Source organism: Oreochromis niloticus, linkage group LG14, assembly GCF_001858045.2.
Source record: "Oreochromis niloticus isolate F11D_XX linkage group LG14, O_niloticus_UMD_NMBU, whole genome shotgun sequence".
Lineage (NCBI taxonomy): Eukaryota > Metazoa > Chordata > Actinopteri > Cichliformes > Cichlidae > Oreochromis > Oreochromis niloticus.
In genome coordinates, this window is record NC_031979.2 from 34,683,762 (window position 1) to 34,709,984 (window position 26,223).

At 39.4% G+C, this 26,223-nt stretch overlaps 1 protein-coding gene across 1 annotated transcript in view; it reads left to right on the top strand.

Moving 5' to 3' along the window:
- Positions 1-2,184: 2,184 nt before the first annotated feature.
- Positions 2,185-26,223, top strand: part of mark4b (MAP/microtubule affinity-regulating kinase 4b) — a 55,212-nt gene continuing 31,173 nt past the window's right edge. The window contains 3 exon segments of the mRNA XM_025898062.1: positions 2,185-3,309; positions 24,656-24,853; positions 25,860-25,913. Coding sequence (XP_025753847.1) covers positions 3,262-3,309; positions 24,656-24,853; positions 25,860-25,913 — 300 coding nt within the window. The 5' untranslated portion in view covers positions 2,185-3,261.

Sequence of the window (26,223 nt, forward strand, 5' to 3'; positions counted from 1 at the left end):
GGGGTTTTGATTATCTTTCAATGAGCTTTTAAAGGGGGCATGTTTTCAGGTTTAATATTAAACAGTATTATTTGCTAATAGTTCTTGTCTGTTAATCAATAACAGCAAAAACAAAGGAGATGTACAGCAGCTGTTCCTTTCGATTGTTATTTTTTATTTGTTTTTAACAATGAGCAGACCTGCTGTTTAATTCATACTTTAAATTATCAAAAAATGTTACTTCCTTTGTGATTTTCAGCAAAAGCAGAAACAGATTTCTGGTAATATTAGCCTACTCTGTCTCTCTCTCTCTCACACACACACACACACACACACACACTCAAGCATGTCTGTATGAATGGAGTAATTGTGCCTTCATGCACACTGGGGGGGAAGGGTGTTGTGTTCTGATGCTGTTGCAAACGTGGTGTTTTGTTTAAGCTTTGCATGCACATGAAACACAGAGCTTAACTTATCTGGGTGAATATTTCAGCCTGCATGATGAGCTTCTTCAAATTTCAAGCAACCACAGAAATAAAGCTGGTGTATTATTCGAGCTCTCATCTACAGCCAGAAAGGGGCATAATAGGTCAGGAGGTGGATGGTGGCCTCACTTTATCAGAGGTCAGTCACCATAATGTGGTTCAATAACTTTTTAGAAGCCGTATCCTTGACATGGTCCCCAAAATTTAGGGTCCAGCTTTAGGGTCCAGTTTCTGCAAAGCTCTGGCTTTTGGAAAACTACAGGCTAGAGGGATTAAACTTTGCCTTATCCCTATTTATTTTTCACAGTCCTTTCTCAAGTGTTTTCCTCTGACTCTCTGCAGTTTGAGATATTTAAGAAAGCAACAAATCAACCAATGTCCTCTCACTTGAGCCAAACAAACACACATTTCTGTGCCTCACATTGAAAGGCTTGGAAACGCAACAAATTCACTCACTATAGATTTATAGTCATTAGTTAGATAGTGTGCCTGTGGGCCATGCACGTAAAACCCATTTGTATATTGTGTGTAATTTAAAAATGTTTAAAAATTACTAGATAATAAGTAGATAAAAAAAGTGCTGATAATAATCTATTAAATATTACTTTAAAGGTACTTTTTGTAAATACTATATATAAAATTTAACTTGACCTTCCACCACCAGGGGGCGGTGTTTCACAGGTGTGCTGATTTTCTTTTGACTTTTAGTTTTTAGCTCTGCCTCCATTTCTTCAAGACGCTTTGCCCTGTAAATAAAAATGTTTTCATAATGACTTGGCTGATTGAATTGCTGCACCATGTTCTAGTATAAATGTGCAGAAGTACCGATGATGACTCTTCCACAGTCATCAGCAATTTTAATTATTCTTCAATGGCTGCCCATTTGTTTTAGAACTGATTTTAAGATTTTACTTGTTTCATTTAAAACACCTCATTTCTTGCCTGTTGCTTCCATAAGAAAGAGAGGTTCTCAGCCAGAAACCTGCTCACTTTTCCCACCTCACATTTATTAGTTATTATCATATCATATCGCTTTAAACATGTATATAACTTTTCCTTTTTTTTCTAACTTCTCTTTTGTTTTGAAGGTGTAGATTATATATATTTCTAGATTTCATTTCTTAGCTCATGAGTTACTTCTAAGAGTTACTCTTAAGTTTTGCATGGCTCTGTTTCAAACTTAAATGGTGGAACTTTTATTTATTTATTTTTCATTTTGTAAGACGCTATAAAGGATGTATCTAGGCATTATGAAGTCGCCCACTGGTTTATGAAGCCCAGAGCTAAGCATTTTCACCACTGCCATCTTAGTGTTTTGAAACTGGATGTGATATGTGAGTGGTGAACCTGATTGTAAAACTCCACTATCAGTGAGTCATTAGTCATGGGCCTATGTGAAACACCGAATGGCCAAACCTTTTAATTTTCTATGCAATATGAGATGAAAATAGCGACGGAGCCCATAAACGCACCAAGAGTTCACTGAGGTAAGGGTTTTTCTCCTGCTGGTCATTAAAAGGATCGCAGATAAAAGACACTTTCAGGCCTTTTATAAACAACCTTTATTAACACAATACATCGCTGTATGGGACATAAAGTCAAGCTGATAGCTTTTGTTCATCCTGGAAAGTTTACCATGGGTCTATAACAAGTATCTTTAACTTACGAGCTCTGATAAATTGCCGGAAGACTGATTTTTTTGCGGGGTACCTGAAGGCAGCTCAACAGATGAGAGAATAGCGCGTGTCTGTGTGCGCGTGCGTGGAAGGCAGCAGCAGCCCTGCCTACCGTTGACGTTCCTCTCTCTTTCTCTTGTCACTGTTTTTCGGGAGGCGAACTGGGGGAGAGGTCCGCTCTTCTCTCGTCTTTCTTAGAAAACAGATGGTGTGTTCGTGACCCAGCGGAGACGTATCTTCGCCCTCACACGCCGGTGACTTCTTCATTTACCGCTGCAGCACTTTTAACCAAATCAAAGAGGAGCGGAGAGGAGCCAAGGGCGGACTGGACAGAGAGGAAGAACCAACCGGAGGACTCACTCACTGGGAGGCTGCACGTCCGCCTGCTCTCTTCAATACATTGATTTATTTACCCGGGCCCTGAACGTCTCCCGGCGTCCAGAAGTGCTGCCTCAGCCGGTTCCTGCTTCCTTTTAAACTGACTGCGTCTTCGTGGACTGTCCCCCAGAATTATTCAGCAAGCTAACAGGAACACAGAAAGTCCCCCTGCTTTTTTTTTCTTCTGAACTCAGACCGTGGTGGCCAGAGGGACACTGAGTCCTCGCCTCTGTTTCCTCTTATCAGCCCCTATCGGTTGCTGTGTTTTCCACCGGCTGTGCGTGCTTTCCTCCTTTCTCAGCAGAAGACGATGCAGGTGGAGGTAAACCGGTGACCACAGGGGCTGTTTTGTTAACTATCCAGCAGCGTGTCAACAGAGATGATAGGATAGCGTCTGGGAGGATTTGGGGGAAAGTGAAGCGCTAAGTGGGGGGTCAGTGTTGGTTTTCCTTCTTCAGATGAGGCAGACACACCATAAAGACATGAAGTGGATGTAGCCAACCGGTTCAGTTTTTTTAAAGCATCAGTTTAAGCTGGATCACTGTCTTGGTGATCTGTGCTGCCTTCGCGGACTGTGACAATGAGGATTTTATGAGAAGTGAAGCCTTTTCCCCCCCTATCTACATACAGCTAGGCTAATCTGGGGTGGCATTTCTTTCTTTCTTTCTTTTTCACCCGGTGTGAACACAACCCCGACTTTTATTTTTTTCTCCTGGACGGCGAAGCTCACTCAGGGACAAAAAATGTCTTTACGCACAGCACTGCCTGGAAACGAGCGGAACCCGGACCATGTAAGTAAACAATTAAAAACCATAGGCGTCTGTCTGTGAGAGGTTGCACTTAGGTTTTTATTATGCTTTTCAAGGAGCTGATCATAATAACCCCCGTCAGCCCGCGGGCCCAGAGATTAGTCTGCCATGTGCAAAGAGCAGCTGCAATCAAGCAAGGCGACGCAGACGCGCTAATCTCCCCTAGCTCATTTGGGACAGGGTGCAGTTGGACACACATGCTGTCCAGGATGGAGATATGAAGATTAGACTTTCACCTCCACCTTTCGTCTACCGGTGTTTTCATTGCGCATGTTTACCCCCCCCTCAGCTCTCAGCTGATCAATAATTAATGCATCTGATGCAAGACCACCCAGCCAACCCTCACCTCCACTCCATCACCTCCACCCTGTCTGGCCCGCCCAGTTTCCACTTTAATAAAACCGCGACAGAAAGCTCAGTGGGCAGCTCAATATTGCAAAATCTGCTGTGTCAGGCTAGCCTGGTCCATCCTGCTGATAGCCTTCTGTGTCTGTGGCAGCGTGGGATTTTGGCAGACTGGGTTTGAGTTATGTGTTCTTGATTCAGTTTTTAGTGTTTGTAAATATGTTTGTAATTACTGTGAACCTCTCTAATGTCCTATGACATCAGTTGAGCAGCTGTGCAAAATATCCCCACCTCTGTCTCAAGGGCACCCAGCTCAAAGCAGCCTGGAAAATCACTCACTCTTTTTGGATGTGAAGGTCTAACAAAGACCACTTCCTCTTAGTGCAGCTAACAAAACACTGAATACTTCCTTTCCTGCTTTTTAAGGTTATTTAAAGTGTATGTTGTCACTACCTCAGGCCGTGTATATCTTTTGTTTAGATAGGTACAAATATTTCCAATACCAGTAGTGTCTCTCATTGAATTTTCCTGCATCCAGGGTTCTCAAAGTGCAGACCCGAGGCCAGTGGTGGCCCTTGGTAACATTTATTTGTGGTCATGAACACGACATGGAATGATAAAGCATACACAATGTTTCCCACATTTCACAGATGGATTGTAGGTATTGGTAATGACTAATTATTGCAAACGTAACACTAATAATGTGGAAGATTTGAACTGTTGCACTACAACAATAAGAATGTAAGACCTTTAGAAGTCTAACTAGCAAACGACAGCTTTTAAACATGTAAACTTGAAGGGTTGCAGACGTGTATTGGTAGCTACTGATGAGAATCCTGCTTAGTGAAAAGACACGACATCCCAAGGAAGTTAACATTAACAGCATTCATCCTCAGGACACATAGACATAATAGACAAATTTTAGCCTAACTGACTCAGGATATATCAGAGGATCAGACTCATTCCAGTGAAAGGAGCTGAAATATATGATGCTGAAGTTGGTGGAGAATGATATACTGGAATCTAGGCAGTGTAACACCTTACGTTAGGCTCACAAACAGCATTCCTGTGCAAGTGTACAAATCTTCGAGCATTCAATGGGCGAATTAGACTTTACTTAGATGCAATGCCTCTATGAATTGACAGCAAGTGCATTATTAGTAGGACTGCAGCCAAAGATCATTTTGGTAGTTGGCTAATCTGCCAATTTTTCTTCGATTAGTCAACGATTATTTCAGTAAGTCTTATCTCCTCTTCCTGTGGGCACACCTGTTCTAGGCTCCAGTGCCTCACCTCCTCAAGTCTACCCACCTGTGAATATCACCCTGTTTTCTCTCTCTCTCTCTCTCTCTCTCTCTCTCTCTCTCTCTCTCTCTCTCTCTCTCTCCCCACACATTAGCTTCTTAATGTTAGGTGGAAGAGGTTTGCTATAATATTAATGTGTGTAAAAAAAAAAAAAAAAACAAACAAACAAAAAACAACAACAAAAAACCCCCAACAAAAACAAACAAACAAACAACAAAACAAAAACAAAAAAACAAACAAACTAGGAGACAGTGTAGCTATCTCTGTTTAATGGTTTACTATCGCATTTCACTCATTAGCTGCCAAAAACTGATTTCTAGTATTTGCCAAAAATTAATTGCCCGTATTTAAACTGCTCTAAATAACGTTTTGGCCTTTAATTTGTGAAACATATGTCAAATGTATCCCTATCAAGTCATCTTGAGCCACAAACAGCATTCCTATCGAAAGGTGGAAGCCCAAAAGTGACGTTTATATCCTTTATTTATCCAGTTAAAATGTCTCATTGACATTAAAAAATGTATTTTTAAGAGTAATCCGGCCAAGAGGATCGCAGAAATTGCAACAAATATAAGAATAGGTTTAAAAAGATGTCTTATGTGGCCAAAATGGATTGGTTTGAATGTAGGTACTAACACATAAAGTCATAAAGATACTTGAAAAACAGGTAATTTTTACATTTTATATATAATCCCTTTGTTAATCGTGTTCACCAAAGTCTATTTACCAATATAAGTAAAGACATGACACATAAAAAAGTACATGAAAACAATGGAAATCAGTTTTTAGCAGATGATCTCTTTTTGGCACAACACCGGCATTTTAAATGCTTGTGCACTGCAGTAGTGCTGTCATAGAAGGAAAGCTCTGCTTTGCACTGTCTGTCCTGATGAACAGAACTAACTTTTTGGGATTTCCTTACCTGGATCATTGAGCATGCATCAAGACATTCTTCTTCGTTGGTATTGAGTGCAGTATTGGCAGATGATGATGGCGATAATGGCCACCATAGTTTCCTGCAGTGTATTACAGTTACAAAAACACATTTATGTTGTATAGTATATGACGCATCGACAATAAAATTTTGCTTCTGCATCATCGAGTATGTTGACGAATCGTTGTAGCCCTAATTTTTAGTAGCATTTTTTAATCCATCCAAGACAATAGTGTTATTGATTATTATGCAGTCCTCTTGCTCTTATTTTAAAAGAGGATGCTAACTTGAACTTGCTAGTGCCTCCAGTCTAGTCTTTCCCTGCTGGTTGGCTATTAAGGATGTCGTTGCTCTGAGCTGTCTTTACTGTCCGATCCATTGCTCAGACAGATTTGAAGTCCATTGTCTTGGATTGCAGCTGCCGGCAGTAATCTGGAATCTGCACCATATGGAAAGATAGCACACTAAGTTCACAGAGTACCACGATTGCAAGCAGCAGTCCAGGACCATGGACTTTGAGTCCATACACTGGACTAACTGGATAAGAAACTAACTGGAGAAGCAGCTGACTAGTGCTCCATCATTTATTGCCCCAGTTTATATATCATTTTATAGCATATTAAATTATCTAAATACAGTCAGTCGGAAACACTGATATAGCAATGTAGAACCAAGGGAGTGTTGCTTTTAAATGTCACTTCCTCTGTTCTTGCCATCTTAAAGTACTTTTGTGTCGAGAAGTGTCAAGAAATACTTCCTTGCTAATGTTTAAAAATTAGAAGAAGATTAAAAATGATAAACCATTCTCTGAACAGAAACATTTCAGACACTGTAAGGGATCAACTGGCACTTGGCCATCAAAACATTGAGAACCCTTGGGCTGCATCAGCTGGTTTCCTTGGTGTTCACACTGACCTTTCGAGTTGATCTACTGACATCAGTAAAGTGTGGTTTTTCCTGTAATGTGAAGTATGGAATGTATGAAAGGTATGATTAGGTCACTCTGGTTATGATATTTTATTGCACGACTCATTCTGGATTGTAGCAGTTAGGTGTTTATTGCTTATACTGCTTGCTAGAACGCTGAAGTACTTTTAGAGGTGGCAGAATCTTCTTTGACTTTTATGCAAACCTGTGTAGCTGGTTTGGACATTTACACCACATCCAAATAATAAAAATTCAAAAACATTAAAGTTAGATCGAGGCTTGTGTTACAATAAAGATTAAGACTAAAGAAGCCCAATCTTCACATTGAGGAGGATCTGTTGCAGTTGCTTCTACGCTTTCTGAAAATGCTGTTTTGTCCACACTGTGAGATACCAAATAAAAGCGAGAGCCACTGGTGGATTCTTTTCCCTGTTTTTTAATAACTGCAAGAGTCATAAAATGATTTCTCCTGAAGCAGAGCAGTAAACTAATAATAGAGCCTGTTAAATGCTTGATGCGGTCTCCTCTTGTCAAAAATGATCCTTGTAGAAATGCATATGTAGCATTAAAGCTGGTGAGAACTCGACATTGCAGGGAATAAACCAGAATGATTGCTGTCCTTGCTCAAACACAAGCCTTTTGTCTTAGTAACCTCACCATGGCTACAACATGGGGTCCTGCACACCCCACCCCCACCTTCCCATTATTCCTCACCCTCTCCTGTTCATTTTAACACACACACACACACACACACACACACACACACACACACACACACACACACACACACACACACACACACACACACACACACTCGTTCACTCACCGACTTTGTGCCTTCAACTTACAGACCTTATCCCATTTTGATTTATAGCGACGTCCTTCCGGAAGCAAGTTTAGCCACTTGGCAGACATCTCAGCAGTGCATCCTGGCAGCTGTTTTAAGGCCTTTATCTAAATGAATGGTCAGACATCAATAACTTATATTTCAGGCTTCACTGCATCTACAGAGTCACCTGGGTTTGCTCAATTATAGAAAAAATCCCAGTCACAATTATTTTGATCAATACTGAAATCATAATTGACAGGATTACTTACAGACTCTGGAAGAATAGAAGAGTTATTGAAATTTTAAAAGCGGATTTCTTTGTACTTTCATTACAATTTCATTAGAAAGAAAATGTTAACTGAACCTAACATGCTGCAGCTTGGCAGGGAGTGGAAATAAAACGGTTGCTCTAAAAGAAAAAAATAAGAGCATATTTGACAACAAGCCAAAATTGTAATTGAAATTAAAAGTTGTCAGTTTGCACAGCCCTAGACTTATCATTCAAATCTGCTGAATGATGCTTGATTATCGTGCTTGGTGCAGCTTCGTAGAAAAGTAACTACATGTCGACACAAACCAAAAACCAGCTGCTTACAACTAGATCCGCTTGGTCTTAATATGCAGTGCAAACACAATATGTTGATTAGCACAAGCATAGTCACAGTCAAACACAAGGTAATTGGCAGTAAGTGTCTCTCACAATGCTAATGCACATGCTATCATTCTTCCAATATAGACATATGCCATTTTCCCATTTTCATAGCTCTGATAGTTTAGCTCCATCACCTCTGAAGTCTTTCTCCTTCCTCTGTTGTAGTAAAACTGTTGTTCAATACTTATTACCTCCAAGTCCAACAGGATTAGCCCTATTTCACTTGTGATTGCACCAGCGCACAAGTATAAACGCAAGCAGTATGTTGGCCAGTAGGTGTAGGGGCTGCTGTGATTTGATGCAGGACTCTAAACCCACCCAAGAACAATTTCCAACACTGATTAATTAAAAATGTTGTTTGTGCTTCAGATCTTCACGTTGAATGCCAGATTTCATCGCAGGATAGTTACAGATGGTAGTAGAAAGACAAATAAAAGTAAATGGAAGTTTTGAATGCAGCACACATGTGGTTGAACATGTTGGCGCATGTAATTTTGTGTTCTGCATGTAAGACAGAAAACCAGAGACCATCACAAATGAGATTATCGTGCTGTGGCTTCGTCTTCTTCTGAGATCATCATCACCACATTGACTTATCATTCAGTCACATCACACATGACATGACAGTCTGCACTTTCACACCACGCTCTACAATTTACATGTTCTTACTCTCTGTTCTCTGCTTTGCTCTCTTCTCTTGTTCAGGCCTTTCATTTCCTTTAACCTCGCCGTGTATATTTCTGACTCTGTCACAAAAGTCACAGAAACCAGAACTAATACCTGACATGTCCTCCATCTTTTTTCACCTTTATACCCCAAAGTTAAAAAAGTCCCAGCTGCTTTTGTACTCTTTAACTGCTTTAAGTCCTGGTAATTACTCTTCTGTATTGTATCATCTTGTGCTTTTTTTTTTCTTTTCTTGACACACACTAATCAGAAAATTGCTAGTTGTACAATACTTCAAACCTGAACAAACCAAACCAGAATATCGGTGATGTTCTTGTCCATAATGGCAGGATTATGCTTCCCTGTAGGCTGTGAACATTTTAGTAAAGAATCACTGACAGAAGGCACATCAACAGTTTACGGTAGACGACATGAATAGCAAATAATTTCTAGGCTCCACCTTTCAGGACGAATGAATAAATTACATTTTGTTTTTTACTTCCAATCTTATTTTGTGTGCTATGGATAATTGAATTGTTTTCAAGGACGTTGTTAATATTTTACATCTTTGTACCTTACTGAGCTCAGTCTTGAGCTTATTGTGACAGTTTTACATCTTTAATCTAAGGGTACAAAAGTAAAATGATGTGAAGCAAAAAGGCATTGATATAGCACTTTTCCCCAGTCAGGCAGTCATTCGTGTATTTGACCAGCTTTAAATTCTTAAAGGAAAATGAATATTTTCACTAATATTTTTGTTAAACTTATATGAGGTGTTATTAAAAGTTCCAGTAAATCAACTTGATCTGTTTTGAAGTTGCATCTGTGTCAGTGTTCATCTCCCTCTGTAGTTTCCTTGTTTCCACATGCGGATGACTTAACCCAACCTACTAAACCTGCATCTGTAAAAGGCCTGTGAGAATTTTCATAGAATCTTAAATGTTTTATTTAATCACAGGATCTTTTCTCCTCTTTAACTTTGTATTGCCTTGTATTTGTGTTTTTAGAAGAAAAAGTTCCGTCGGATTATCTCTTGAGTTTAGAATATTTTTAAAGTCTCAACAGCAAAAGTTAATTACAGGTGTAATAAACAGGTTTGCATTGCTCTTAATGCTGAACTGTGGGAATGGGCACACTTTTTTGCTTGGGGCTAGTCATAAGGTTTTAATGTGTGTGTGAGAGAAGGAAGTCATATAGAGGGTGTGGGTGAGTGCTTGTGTGCACATGCACAGCTGTGTTTTCTTACAAAAAGGCCAGCATGTCTTTCTGTGCGCCACTGCAGGGCACAGCGAGGCTTTTGTGTTTCCCCGGACAAGCAAAAAGATTCAAGTACTTGCTGTCCAGACATGTTACCCGAAAACTGGCACCCTCCTTTGATGCCCACGTTGGCATTCATTTCACCTAGAAACACTCCAGATACAGTCATAAACAGCCTTAGGCTTTAATTCATCTGGTCCGCCGAGGCCAGCCGAACCATGCATGATGGGTATGAAATTAAGCGGGCTGCTGTTAAATTGCATGCCCAGTTCTATGGAAAAATGTGTATTTGTTTGTGTTTATAGATACAAACTGTCATGTTGTTTTGTGACAGCACAACTCTGAAACTGAAATTTTTTAATAGGAGGTATATTTTGTGCACGTAGCACTGAGGCAAACAAGAAAATCGACCTTTAAAAGACACGAAAAACTTTTTGTTTTCACCAAACCACGATCTTTTTCTAAATGTAATCAAGTTATTTTTAATGCCCAACCAAAACGAGTCGTCTTTAATAGCCTGACCTAGTTGTTTTTATCGTTTGAGCCACTTCCAACAGTAACATATTTGAAATTAATAACACTTTAAAAATAAATGAAAAACAAATGAAATGGAAAGATTTGTTATTCGTGTAGAACTTTAACTGAGGTTTCTTGTGTGAGCAGCAAAACCCCGCGAAGCCTCCACATGTGGACCTTTTTGCCCTTTAAAAGTAGAAGACATGATTAGTACACATGAAAATTCATGCCCAGAAATACAAATCTGCAGATGAAAGCTTGTGATTATTGCACGAGGTGCATTGAAACTGTGAGATAGCACGTACTGATCGCAGTGGCTTGCTGATGTTTACTTTTTTGTAAGCTTGCCAACTGAATCCAACTTAAAGGCGTTTTGGATTACAGCTGCAACAGCGGACCCAAAAGGTCAGAGAAGCAGAACACTTGGAGGGAAGTTTCCAGCTCAAATCCCTGGAGACGTGATTGAGTTACCCTCTGTTTAGCCTTAACAGCTACAGCAATGTTGCCCATGAGCGGGTCACAGAGCCCCCAGTTTCCCTGGTTATATTTTACAGCGTACAGTAGTAAACAGTGAAACTGCGAAAGCATGAGTGTAAAGCAGGGCAGCATCAGGAAAAGAGCTTAAGAGCTTACTGGACCTTCCTGAAAATGGCTTGCTCAAGAGCCTCTCAGTGGCAGATTTTTAAGGAAAATTTAAGGATTTGCATTCCCTGCTCACATTACTGGCTTAAATGCTATTGACATTAGCCGCTATCTGTTGTTTTTGAATTGCATTTTCTAAATTGCTTTTCAAACACCCAGTGTGTCACTCAATGGGCCATATTGTTCCTGTTGATTTAATTTGAGCAATTTCTGATGATTTTTTTGGTTTCATCTGTGCCCATAGCTACTGTTAGAAATCTAAAATCAACAATAGCTACTTATAGTCTGATAGAAATGTAGTTTTTTAAAAACAAATGCATTAAAGATCATCATTGAAAAGGTCTTAAATTAACGCTGAAATGATGAGATAATAATTGGGATTAGCTTTATGATCATTCCAAAGAAGGAACACGGTGTTAGATGCAGGTTAAAGAGCCTAAGCCAAAATAATAAACACAGTGATTAAACTTTGCTGGCACCAAATCCAAAATTAACTGTCTTGGCATTTTGTCAACACAGATTGTTTTCTCTCTAGCAATTATGTAATTCTAGTTAAGTGGTTAGGCGACAAACGCTGAACAGGTGGCGTTTTCTGCAGATCAAGCTACCATGTGCAGAATGACACTTTTCACGGAGCCTATGCTAACTGCCAAACGCTCACAAAGACCCCTGCAGACAAGCAGATTTGCACAATTACAAAATCTGAACCAGCAGACAAGAATAAAAGACACTCAGATATTCATAGTCAGAGCACACAGTCAGGCTGTTGTGTTCATTGTGTAGAGGGCCTCTTCGGCTGTCAGGTGTCGACTTACTGTCCTCAGTGTTTCTCCTCAGGCCTCAGCTGCTGCAGTTTAACCAAAAGCCCTTTTAGTTAACAGCCATCCAGTGTTTTTCAACCAGGAAGACCAGGTCGCTCTCCAAGAGCCATAACTACAGTTTTAGTGCTCGCTGGGAGATCTCATCAAATCTGCAAAACTTGTGTGCCCCTTGAAAAAAATAATTTCATGCCCAATTTGGGTTTTCGCAAGGAGCCATAGAGTGAGCTGGATTTTTGGGAGTGAAGGTTTGTGTGATGTGTCATTCAGCTGCCTTCTTTGGCGTCTTGTTCCCACACCTGGTCAAATATCAGATCTCAGAATGAAACTGGTGGTTTCTACACAACTAACAAAAGTTGGTCCTCATGTACTTAAGGCAAGGAGTCTCTCTTTGGGTGCTATGATGTCTTGTTTACAGATGAAACCCTGCTTACCAACTTTTTAAAGTTATTAAAAGCTGTATGTGATAATGATGGAATCATGTCATTCATGTGTGCATGTGATAATGTTTTAGTAACTAAAGTAAAATTTTCAGCTGTCCAACATCTCTAGCTCATACTCAAAAAATAGTTTTTTTTTTTTAATTGTGGTCAGTAGAAACGCAGAGCCTATGATGCAAGCATTGTCACAATACTTGCTGTTCCTCTATGTGTGTTTTTGTTTGAGCTAAGCTGACTTTTTTTGCATTTATCATCTGGTTATAGACAGAGAGCTAGAAGTACATTGCAAGTGTTGTCAGTAACTATGGTATGACTTCCCCTTGGCAGTGTGGTTAATAGCTTCCTGCAGCAGACCATAATCTTAAAGAACACTACTTCCGAACTTAAATGCCTAACATTGACATCCATTATTCCCGCTTTGTCAGAAAGTCTGCAAAATCCTTGTCTGTGAAGCCAAACCAGCAATTACATTTAATTTAAGAGATGTTACCAAGCAGGTCATGTTTCTCTCCGATCAGTGTGCATGGTTTCATTTTCTAGACAAATTGCTTTGGGCATGAGGAACAAACATAATTGTGAGAGGTTGTGTAGGTCTTGTAATTTTAGATTAGGTAGCAAAAAGGGCAGAAACAAGGACTGAGCTGTGGGAATGATGGAAAAGCGAGTGGGTAGAAGGTAGTGAACAGAAATTAAGAGGTCAACTGTCAAATGATTAAGAGGACTTGACTCAAAAGTGTATGCTTATATGATATAGACTGGTATGAATGTGGAAGTATGCAGCAAACTGTGAGTAAGACGGGCTGCTAGTTTCACAGATTACAAGTTGTCTTGACTAATCCAGTCATGTTCAGTATCATAAGTTTTATCTATGAAAGGAAGTAAAGACTTCATACGATTTGCCTAGTTTTAGCAATTTTTAGTCCCACCAGAGATAACACTCGATCGTACTCATCTCTGACATTACTGAAAAAGAGCCTGATGAGCTACTAGCTCAGAAAATGAATTAAAAATTAAAACATTATTACAAAAATCTTTTAAATGGAAACTATTATGGTTCGACTTCTATTCTAAATTTCACCCTGTGTACTGAACCCTCCATTATTACATGTCCACAGTTTTTGTTTGAGTAATACTGAATGCTGCCGTATACTTAAAACTAATCTTAGTAGTCAGTATTTCCACTTGGGTGATTCCTTTGGTGAGGGTGGGGGGCTCCCCAGCCTTCCTATTTAGTACACAAAAAAACAGACTATACAAAAGTTGGTTTTGATCTCTACAATTTGACGTCTAACACTGAAGTTTCCTCTGTTGCCACCTGGCAACATCTGGTTGCTATGGAAAAATGTGCATTCTCTGACCTGTTGGTGAGTGGTTGCTGGCTGTTGCTAGGTGAAATTGGTTGCAAACAGGTTGCTGTACCATAAACCTGTGCTGGTTTGCTGTGATCACTAGCAGATCACTACGTCTGCCTGTCGTTTGCATGGAAGATGCCGACTTTTCTGAAAACACTTTTAGATTAATTAACACGTGTTGGGAAGTTTTCAGTGTATTTACAGTAGGCTGTCATGATATGCTGTTTTCATCTCAGTGTTGTACCTCCCTTACTGTGCATGCTCAATCCCTCAGTCCTACCACAAACTATGAGAGAAATGAATGAGATCATACATGACTGCAAAAAGCAGCAGAGAAACTGACACTGTGGGGAAATGACACAATGTCACCTAAATTAGCTAAATCAAGTAACTCAAAGGTTATTGAAATGGACAGTAAAATTTTTCCCAAATGGAATTGTGCCTTTTCTTTGCATTTATGGATATAAATTTATACAGTGATGCAGGGTTTAGGGAGAGAGGAGCTGAGGTCTAGCCAAGGAGTGACTCAGCTCTTTAATCTGCTGCTGTTGATCCACACAGAATAAATCTGACCCTTACTCAGCCTGTACTGATGATTACAGAGCCATGGCGAATGATATGCTGAGTAATGTGGCACATTTCCAGAGGCAAAAAGAAAGCGTGTGTGTGTGTGTGTGTACATTTGCAGTCCTGCCTTGTCCAGACAGAGGAATCCAGTTACATTTTGCATACTGTGGGGCCAGATGATGTCACACTGGAGGAAGGAGGCCGCATTTAACCCACAGTGTTGGGTAGTTGTCCTCTTAATATTTGTACCGTCTGCCTCATGTAGGGGATGATATTTAAATGCCTTCTCTTAAAACCTCTCTGAGGTATTTTGACCTAAGAGGGTAATGGATTTAACAAAGGGGGCATTGTGGTGCAGAAAACAGTGATTTATTCATATTCGTTTTATTTTTTTTTCAGAACAATTACTGCTTTTAGTGAAGACTTGGTCATCACAAGATGACTTTTTTTAAATGGGGTGTTTAATAATAGCCAGAGTAGCTGACACTTAACAGGGTAGTTAACATTGTCTTGATTTTTCAAATTAAGGTCAATTTAATGATGATTTAAGCCTTAATAAGTGCTATAATGTACTCGGCCTGACCCGAGGGCACAAAGAACCAGTTTTAAGCCATGTAAAAATAAGAAAATGGAATCAAATCAGGCTGCTCTGAGTGAGACTGCTAAATGCCTTGCTGTGTTATTGCATTTAGATCATAAATCAGAAGGTTAACATTGGACTTCCCATAAAAGACAGAGAGGGAGAGGAGCAACACTGGTCTGACTCAAGTTTGGGCTAATGGTATTGGTAGGAATTTGACTGACTGTGGCAGAAGCCAACCAATGTCTATCTGCTTCTTTGCTTTAGTCATCCGCGGATAATCTGAAACACAAAAAATGCTTTAGGGATGTTTGAATATCAGTCATTTATGTTGTTTAAGGGGCAACATGTGGAAGCAATGCTTATTAGTCACAGCGAGAAATAGTTGTGGGTTATTTAGACTCCCTTTGAAATAAAGTCAATTCTTCTTTCCGCTCTCATTTCTTCCAAAAATACACACATTTTAGTCCAGTGTGACCTTCATCTATTCATCATACTCTTCTCTCACACATTGCCTGCCACTCTTTATCATCTGTTTACTAGTACAGCAGAAAGTGTTACAAAATGGTTCATGAGGAAATATCAACTCCAAAAGATTATTTCCTGCGATGAACACAACACGATGGTGGGGACACAGTGTAAGCGCTGAAATGTTTGCGTAAGGACTGATAATTATGCTACATAAATACTGTCAGAAATCAGTATTAAGTTAATTAGAACAGAACTCTTGAGCTTTACAGCATAGCTTTGAAAGTAAAATAGATGAGCCATTAGGAGATTTCTTTTGTGATTTCTTTTGTATATTGATATAGACTTAATATATGCTTTTTATAAAATAGAGCTGGGTAGTCTTATCCATGATGAGGGTTTTTAGCCAACCCTAACTGGCGACCAACATTGAATGGACATCAGCTAAACGACAACATTTGCCTCGCCTTTCTTTACTTTTATTCTTCCGGACTTTAGTTTTACTAACTTTGCCATGTTGTTTTTATACTTGCATATAAAATGGTTGTGTTGTTCTTTCTCCACTCTTCACCGTGCCTTTGCCACCAAGACTCGAGTCTTTCACGCACAGACATCTATGCCTGGTGAGACAAAATGTTTAGGAGAGGATGTAAATGACTGTCTCTGCAAGTGCATGGTTAACCACCCTCTATGTATGCTGCAGTTTGCATAATTTTCCAGCTGATTTTAGGTCTTTGGTTGACACTCTTATTTATCACTCTCTCATATGTCAACGTGTATGGTCCCTGAGATCATCATCTGTTAGTGCAGTACTGCTACGAAATGCAATATCTTGGAGTTCTGGCTTTAAAAGACTGGTTCCTCTTTCGTTCTCAGATATAAACAGATGCAAGATGACTAATGTGATTTTTCACTCCTTTGTGTAAGCCACACAAAATGCTTCCTGCTTTTTCAAACAAATCGGATCACATGGAATCGATCACATTATGAGGAAAGTGAAGCTACAGCAGCTGGTTGAGCTGAAGCTCCATTGCATCAGACAGCTTGTCTGTTATGGTCACTGGCATGTTTTCAGCTCTTTCTTCCTTTTGGGGCCTGCCAGGAAATGCTCGCTGAGTGTTGCAGCGCAACATGTGACACGTCTGCTGTCATTGCTGTGACATCTCTGTCTCCAGAACAGGATGTGACGCAGGTTAAGTTCATGCAACTTCCCGCTGCTTTTGACACACACTCCTGATGGATGAGTGAGATGTGACAGGTTTATACAGGGATCCTGAGCTCTTAGAGAGGAAGAGGAAGACTGTCTTGCGAGCGTGGACAAAGCTAATGTCTTTCATGTGTACTCCCACTAGCAGTTAGACTTAAAGCATAGATTGCCGGTTGCATGAGAGGAAATTAGAGCTGCCAGTCAACCTCAAATTATATGATCTGGGGCCAGTTTCACAATAATAGAGTTTACTACAGCTTAGATAATGGAAATATACTTAAAATAGATGTGTAAATTCATGTTGTGTATAGTTTTTTAGCTCTTTAGACCTTAAGACCTTAACTTTCTTAAGCAGGAGTACAATTAATAAGTAAATAAAGATGCTTACATCAAAAATAATGGCACACTAAGTAACTGCTGCAGAAATTGTTTGTCTAAAAAAAGGAAGAGGGACTAAGAAGCCTAAAAAATGCTGCTGAGATTATAGTGGGTAGTGTAACTCTCGTGTTGGTACTTTCTAATGGTCTAGTGGTTTATGTAGGCTAATTTTGATGTTGGGTGTAGCTGCTTGACTAATAATTTAATTACACAGCTTAAAGGAGAGCTTAAAGCAATTTATTTCAGTAAACACCATAAATTGGTTTTGATAACAAAGTAGTGTTTGTTATGTGTTTATTATTCTTAGCAACACATCATGAGTCATGTTGGGGGTTTTTTTGGGGGGGGGCGGTGCTTCTTCTAAATGAAGGTGTAACTGCGTATTACAATGGTAAGGTAAGGATTTAGTTAGCTTTGGCTTCAAATGAGTCAATTTTTATTTTTATGTCAAAGTGTAAGTGGCCAGAAACCAGTGGTCCCCCAGTTGAATTCTTGTTAAAACAAATAATAGCATAAGGTCAGTGTAGACCACCTGCTGTGGCTCTGTGCCCCACAGAGAAAAGCACTGCCTTGGACTAATGCATAGGAAAAGTCAAAACTGTCTTGGTGAAACTAGCGCCTGGTCGGCTACATTCAAAGCAAACTATTGGAGTAAAGTCATTGTGGGACTTTCCTATCACTGCAATAAGTATGTATTTCCCTAAACTGGTTTGCTTCTTTGTTTTCCTTTAAATACCTTTAAGTTTTTCCTCCTTCATAGTTTACAGCTGAACATGCTTTAACCTCTCGGGCAGGACGAGAAATCTAACATATCGACCTCACTTTTACTGATGGCAATTTCTCTTTCCTTTTTTTAGCATAAGATAAGAATCCTTTTTATTTCCATCCTTCTTATCTCTTTGTTGTTTTCTGTTATGTTATGGAGATGACGTGTTTCCAGTCCTGTATAATAGAGCCAGTGACGTACCAGTCTGAGGCCAAGAGCCTCGGGAGCAGAAGAGGAAGCTGGACTGGTACTGTAGGTTACTGTGTCTGTGACGATGGCTGAAAGTTACACCATTCCTCTGCTGGACATAAGGTCACACATCCTGTCTTTACTTAGTACCTCCCTACCCAGCACACACACACACACACTCAGAGCAAAAGTACGTCCAAGACACCTCCCTCAGGGTGTGGTCCATTGTGTGGAAGCACATTTGTATTCGTCATAGTGCGTGTCTTGACGTAGTGTTGCCTGCCTCGCCTTTACATTCCTCCAGCTTAATTTAAAACTAATATAACAGACCACAGAAAAATCACATTTTAATTCTGCCTTTGCAACAGTGAGTTGAGTCTTTTGTATTGAGTTATTTATGAGTCCTGCTACACCATATAAGCAATAATCCCTATAACAACAACAACAAAAGTTTAATTTACAGAAGAGAAACAGCATCCAGAGAACTGATAAACTAGACAGGCATGTTCCACGGAGTATAAAAGAGGAAAATGTTCCTCAGTCAGATGAGGCCCATATTGAGAGTTGATGAGATTCATGAGTTTCCATTCATCGATTCATATCCATTTTGTTTGGCTGTACGCCCACACAGATCAGTGCAGATGGAAGATGACTCCTATGCTGTACAATGGCCAAGCCAGACATGCAAACATGCATGCCACCGCAATGCCACCACATACCTGAGCTAACACTTACCTCTTATTACAGACTAAAAGTGATTTCCTGTGATTTGTAGCTCATGATATCTCTGTAGTTTTTCATAGAAAAAGACGGGACCAGAATGCTGCAGATCTGCTTAGAAAAACCAGTTAAATGTGTTGAAATGATAAGTTTCTGTGGGAAACTGTGTGTGTACTTAAATCCACAGGTGATCTGCTCAGAGGCTATGAATTTTTTTAAAATTTTTACCAAAGTAAATGAACATTCACAACTCGTTCATTGCTGATTAGTTGGGAGTTCAAACTTGACCGGACCATCTGTTGAGCATAAATTCAGTCAGTCATGAGGTTTTATTCTTATTTCCATCTTCAAATCATGTTTTGGGCTGAAAGCACAGTTTTTGTTTTGTTTTTTGTTTTTTAATATTCCGTCTGATATTTTAAGAAACTTTCCCACAAACTTTTTATTTTCAGATGTTAATACGTCACTTTGAAACACGAGAGAAATGGCTAAAACCATATTGAGAAATAATCAGAACCATTTTTTGCTCTTGGTTTAAGAAAGGATCTTTATCTGCTTTGTTGACACCTGATCACGATCATCATCCTTCAGGCATGTCACACCATCATAAAGATCTGAAAATTCTGAGAAACCGCACGAGAGGCTGTAGTTTTATTTTATCTTATTAATTATGAGATCAAAATTATTCTGTTATAGCAGCCAGCTTATTTTAAACTAACACAAAATCTAATAAGAAAACAGCAGCCAAAAGTAAATAGCTCCACAAAATCAAATTACTGTTTGTTTAAATAAAGTAGAATATAAATGAAATACAATAAAATGGCTATATTAAGTAAATTAGCAAGTAAAGCAGAAAACAGCAAACACCAGATTATATTAAAGTGTCAGAACAGAGAGTGTAAAGTGTAATGAGCACTGCAGGTTTGAAATAAAACCATTAAGGTGCTTGGACAGACATGTTGTGTTGCCTGATGTGGGGAAAATGTCCTGTAGCTTCCTTGTGTATATAAGCTGATTATAGACGTGGATGACTATGCATACAGTGCAGAAACTTCTTTAAACAACTTTTGGCAACTTTTCAAGCTAAAAGTCAGCGTCAGATCTTTCGGCATCATGTCAGGCCCTTTGGCAGCTACGCTCACACCTTCAGCGCATTGTTGTTTAATTGACATCAAGCTGTCATTCGTGTAAGCCACACATGAATTTATAGGAATAAGCTGGCATGCTTCCTTTGTTGAGTCATTGACAGCAGCCTTGCCTGTCAACAGTGTTACTCTCTAAGTTGGTGTCGAAGGAATTATCCAGAAAGTAACAAAGAAAACCTAACATTTCAGGTTGGTTTTTCTTCATAGAGACTAAAATGTAAACTGTAAAATGAGAAACTAACAAAACACCAGAATCTCACTCAGCGAAACTGAAGCACAAACTTCTTGGGTGGTCTTTAAGAGTCAACAAGCTGTATTGTCGGATAATTGAATTAAAAACGCTTCAAGAGGCACCAACAGTACAAACACAGTGGAGCAGTCCACTTTAGTGACTAATTTTACACCTTAGCAGCATCCAAGTGGATTGAGTTCTGAAAATAGCTGCCCACTATGCAGCTGTTATCAGCAGAGTTCAACATTTTTTTGAACCAGACCATAAATTTGCTTTTAATGGTTCAAAGTTGGGAATTTTAATACTGGGATCTGGGGATTGACTCAGTTCTTTAGAGTTACCCTAAGGATCATTAGAGGGAGTGCTGTTTTTGGTACTTCATCATTTTTCAGCTCTGGCGTATGCATACTGGAGAGGAGCAAAATCTGATTTTATAATGAGGATAAACATTGTATTGGTTTAAACTCGCATACTTTCTTGTTACAATGTAACGATGCAGAACATGGACACCAAATCTCAGTGCTTTTAGTCTGCAAGGACAAGGTGCAGCTTGTTTGCTGAATGTGCAAATCATTTAGCAACAACCACCGCACCCCACCCCAAACACACACACACACACACACACACACACACACACACACACACAGAGCCCTTCATCCATCTATATCAAATGTCACCTTACACCCATACCGGAGGGGAGGGTGGGGGGCTTTAATCGCCCCACTCCCCACCCTATAATATCTTTGCTGCTGCAGTCTACCAGCAATATAGACTCCATCACATATTGCTCAAGCACACACACACATGCACGGGCCTGCTTGTGAATGAAACTGCGTGGTAATCAGAAGGATTGGGTGAATCGATAGACTGCACTCCCTGAAGATGGGGAGATGGCCACCGGGATGCTCAAAATGATGAGAGGTCGCTGAAAATGAAGATAGCGTCGCGAGACAAAAGAGAGGGCGTGTCCAGGCATGGCGAGGAGAATAGAGGGAAAGGAGGCAAATTGATTTGTCTGGGGGAAGGGATGAAGCAGAGGAGGGAGAAGAGGAGGTGAAATTAAAGGGGGGAAGGGTGAGGAAGAGGAGAAAATGAAGGAGCACATTTGTTTGGTGGCTATGGTGTTTTAAATATCATGTTCCAACTCTTTAGTTATAATCCTTAAATAAAATATTAGTTTGAGCTTGGACTATTTTGGTCCGAACCTTGATGTGTGTGATCAACATCAGAAAGAGAGATGAAAGAATAACAGCTGAGGGCGATTTTTATTTGTTTTCTGGTGTACTGATAAATGTTGCAGACAGCCCACAATCAAATTTATTCTTCTAAACAATAAATTCGACATCTTGTTTTTTTACATGGTAGTTTAGCTTTTAATTGTATTTTTTTTCACATAGCATATGAGCTAGAAACATCCCCTTTCTTAATTTACAACCAGTTAATTCCCCCCAGGGATGTAGCACATTTCTCAAAAACCTGCTTTTCTCTTTGTCTTTGCTGTTTTGTATTAGAAATATGAGGAAAAATGCCTCAAGTGTTTCAAAAAAAATGCATTGTGGAAAGCTAATAAAACCTAAGAATGAAAGTCCACAAAGAGAACGACGAAAAGGAGGCGCGATAAAAGATTTTTGAGTTCTGAGAGATGCAAACAGGTAAAACAGGCTGGGTTTAAAAGGTCCTAACAGCAAATCAGAAATGATCTTAGCAAGCAGAAGACAGACTGAAGTGGAATCACAGATCTTCTTGACTTGAACCTCATCTGTCTGCAGGTTCTTCTTAGGCAACACTTTGGCGGTGACATTGCCTAATCTAGAAATTTACCAGTGATTCACAGAATATGTTAATCGTGATATTGCTTCTGTGGAAATATACCAACACGGCAACATTTACCAGATAAAAATGGTATTGGAAATGGTACATTTCCTCAAACCTGTGAAATATGCAAATATGTTCCTGCACTACTGAGTTGGTAGAAACAGGGTCGGTTGTTGAGTCATCTAAAAAAACAGACATGAGTTTTATAGAAATCTTCGTTTGTTTTTTTTTCTGCATCACTCTGGAACTTTTAACATCAATGGTGCTGCATGTCTCTGCAGTTTCTTATTACATGTAGTTTTGAATATTGAGTAATTCTCATTTGTCTAAAAGGTCTCATCTGACAGGGCTGGGCATGAACTTTTTCTGGCACTTCTTCTTTGTAGACTTAAACTTTTTGCTTGTCCAGGCAGAGTTGCCTCTAATCTGGGGTAAAAATGAAAGCAATTCATTTGAATTGAATTTAAAGAAATCAGGTGGGAGAAAAAAATTGCTGCCTCAGATGAGCGGACAGATCTTAATGCCAAACTTTGACATCTGTATGGAGTGCTATGCAATTTATTTGAGCTTTTTCATTTTTAATTGACGGGGCACTGTTTTGGTCCTTTGAAAATAATGCTAATTATTCATGCTTTACATGAAATATCACCTTGTAACATAGTGAGTATCTCTCCAAAAGTTGAATCTGTTCATCTGGACGTAGCGTTTTGTGGGAGAAACGTGGGAGAAACGTTGGGAAAAACATAGTGAGTAATGAACATTTACTTGTTATTTGAAGTTTTCCAAATAAAGCGGTCTATAGCTGGAACATTTCCTGATGGCTTTCACAGAGAAAAGTAGTGATTTGCTAAAAATAGTGAAAAGTGTAGCGAGTCGCTTTGCAGGAACGACTGAGTCTCATCCGCTGTTGAGTTACAAGGTGAAAACTGATACAACTGTCAGGAAATAAATGCTGCATCATTAATTGATTGTGAAAGTAGTTTGTAGCAAGCAAACAATATTTAATGCCCAGATTTTAGAATAATGTTCACCCTTCATTTTAGATGTTTGTTTTCATTGTAGTCAGGTCTTGTACCTGCGTTTGCCCTGAAGCTTCCTCTGTTTTCTTGTTTCTTTGTTCCTCATGTCATCCTTACTGCAGATGGGTATTTATGTGTTCATTCAGTGCTCGGGAAAGAAAATGGAGATATTAAAACTTGAAGTAAAGCGGTCAAATAAAACCGACAGTCAAGCCTGGGAGATAAAACAATAAAGATAGATGATCAGAATACATTTTACTCCAATCGAAATATGAGACATGATCAATATAAAGTCAGTAGAACTTATTCCATTAATGTGCTGACACACAACACCAAAGGCCAATGATAATAAGAGTAGCACTGCACTCAAGTACTCATATTGCTGGAGTAGCGTTGGGTCTGGCTGACACACAGAGCGTTAGATTTGTCAGACCTATATTACCTGTCTCTCTCTCATCATTGTGAAAAAATGACATAAAGTGCTGGTTGGTTGGCTGTCGCCGTTACCCTGCTGTTTCACCCACTGATCATTTCTTTAAATTCTGTGAAGGGTGATTAAATTCAGACTGTTGTGGTAGTTTTAGATATGAGCATGTTGTGAGTATCAACAGACGCTCAGGGATGAATCAGTTTCCCACCACCATCATTAGGAACACGAGTCTAACGTCACTGACCCTGCAGCCACACATGAGTGTGCTGAATAAAAACACTGAGGGGTGCTGGGTGCTCTTTTTTTTTTTTTTTTTCCCCCCCAACTTCTGGTGTCTGGTACAGGCATGCAGTTACATAGTCAGTGTCACAAGGTCTCTATAGGCATGGAGATCATTTGGAGCTTGTGACTCTTTCACTCTTTCAATATTGGTGCAAGTATGTTAAATATGTTCGGTCTGCAACTAGTTAAATTTCCTCGTAAATAATTATTTAGCCAATTAAACGTGAAAAAATACTTAAATTTTATATCTATTGAATTTTTAATAGGTATATTCCATCTACTATCATTTATTTTCAAGGGAGAGCTGCACAACTAAATTGTGTTTTGCTTGAAAAATGTGTTGTTGTTTTTTTAACCATTTCAGCTCTAATGTTGTTTTTATTTAACGAACTGTGAGTGTGAATCTGCTTTCAAGCAAAATTTGTTTTCTCTCATAGTTAGAGAGTATTTGCTCGTTTTAAGGACAAATAGCTTTCATGCTGGTATTATGTGATTTTCGTCAGGTACATTTTTACACAGTTTAGACATGGTTTCTTGTGTACTGGGGAATTTTTGGTAGCCACTCAGTTTTAGTCAAAGTCCAAAAAAATCTGTCAGTGATAGAATATTATTTTCAGAAAGATTTTTTTCTTTTTATGAGGCTTTTATTTACAAGAGCATAATAAACATTTTTCTGCATAGATTTCTGTCCTCCAAAGTATCATATCTAAGATTTCACATCGGATATAGTTCTTAAGATTCCACTAAACTAAATTGCCTTTCTTTCCTAAAAAAGCTGTGTGTTGTTCATTAAGAAGGAATGGTGTCAGTCACAGTAGTTTATGTATTTATCTCTCTCTTTCTTCAGCATACCTCCCTGTCGGCCAGCCGCTCAGAGAAGGGCACGGGCTGGTCAAGCCGCTCACTTGGTGCCAGATGTCGTAACTCCATCGCCTTGTGTTCAGATGAACAGCCACACATCGGAAACTACCGACTGCTCAAAACCATCGGCAAAGGCAACTTCGCCAAGGTTAAACTGGCGCGACACATATTGACCGGCAGAGAGGTGAGTTCAAAGAAACAAGAAGGAGAAAAAAACAATGCACAGAAAGCAAAAAAAAAATCCTGATAATAATTATGCTGAAGGGCAGTCGTGCACAGCGGCTCATATGAGGCTAAAAGAAAAGAGTTTAGGGGTTGGAGCAGAAGTAAATACTGCAGATCCTTGTAGCGCAGTCAAGGCCTTTAAACCTTTTGAAGAAAGACAGTGTTTGTGTGTGTGTGTGTGTGTGTGTGTGTGTGTGTGTGTGTGTGTGTGTGTGGGTGTACGTCCATGTGTTTAAATACACTGTAGTCTTTCTTCCCATAAAACCCTTGACCTACATTAACTCAGTTGATAACTCAGGGCTCAAGAAACTTTGTGTGTCTGCCACTGGCTTAATCATGTGATAGCTGCTGTTTCCACCCACATAAAGCAGAAGACATATATGGTGGTTTAAAGTAGTACTGCTGTTAAACCTCTTGCTTCATTTAGTAAATTTTAGCTTCTGTGTCTTTTCTGTGTTGTAAAACATGGTGTAGTCTGATCTCTTTGGCCTCATTACAGTCTGTTTTGAGTCACGTGTATTTTCTCATTTAAGACTATTGGATTGTGTTGTGCTTGCTGCAGTATTCCCCAATGCTAAAGATTCTTCAGATTATTTTAGTTCAGGGTTTATTTAGTCCGGAAGCTGGAGTAAACTCATCATCTAAGCATATTTTTCGGTAGCCATCAAGTGTCAGACTGTCTTGTTCAATATGGACACTGAAGTAGCTGATAATAAATACAATTCAAAAAAACCAGCAAATTAATTGATTAAAAAAATAAAACCAGTGGAAATTAGACAGGAAAAGCAAAGGGCCACAGATCGGACTCAAACCACTACATTTCAGCCGTGTGGTATGCGGTCACCAGCTCAACCAGTGAGCTATGCTGGCGTTAAATAAGCCCATTTTTGTTGGGCAAGTGTGATAAATTCTCTGCATTTATTTTGTTTTTGTTTGTTTATTTTTCTGTCTTTTTTTTCTCCCAGGTTGCAATAAAGATCATCGATAAAACACAACTGAACCCAACCAGCCTTCAGAAGGTGAGTGACATGTTACTGGATCAGCCGGTGTGTATCAGTTTAATGAGCTGGCCACTTAACGTTGAACTGAGCTCTAGATTTAATTCATGTACTAAGAGTGTAGGATTTCTTTTCTTTTTAACCTATGTCATCCTCTGTGTGCTTATTTGTGTTGCCTTAGATTAAAACCCTCAGTTGAGCTTTGTGTGCTGTAGTCATCTGACCTTTTACCTTTTTGTTGTTATGCGGTTAAAATGTGAAAAAAACACAAAAGCAACAGTTCAGGGAGGATTTAAGCACTGAGGCATCTGCGTTGGCTTTGTCAGTGGTT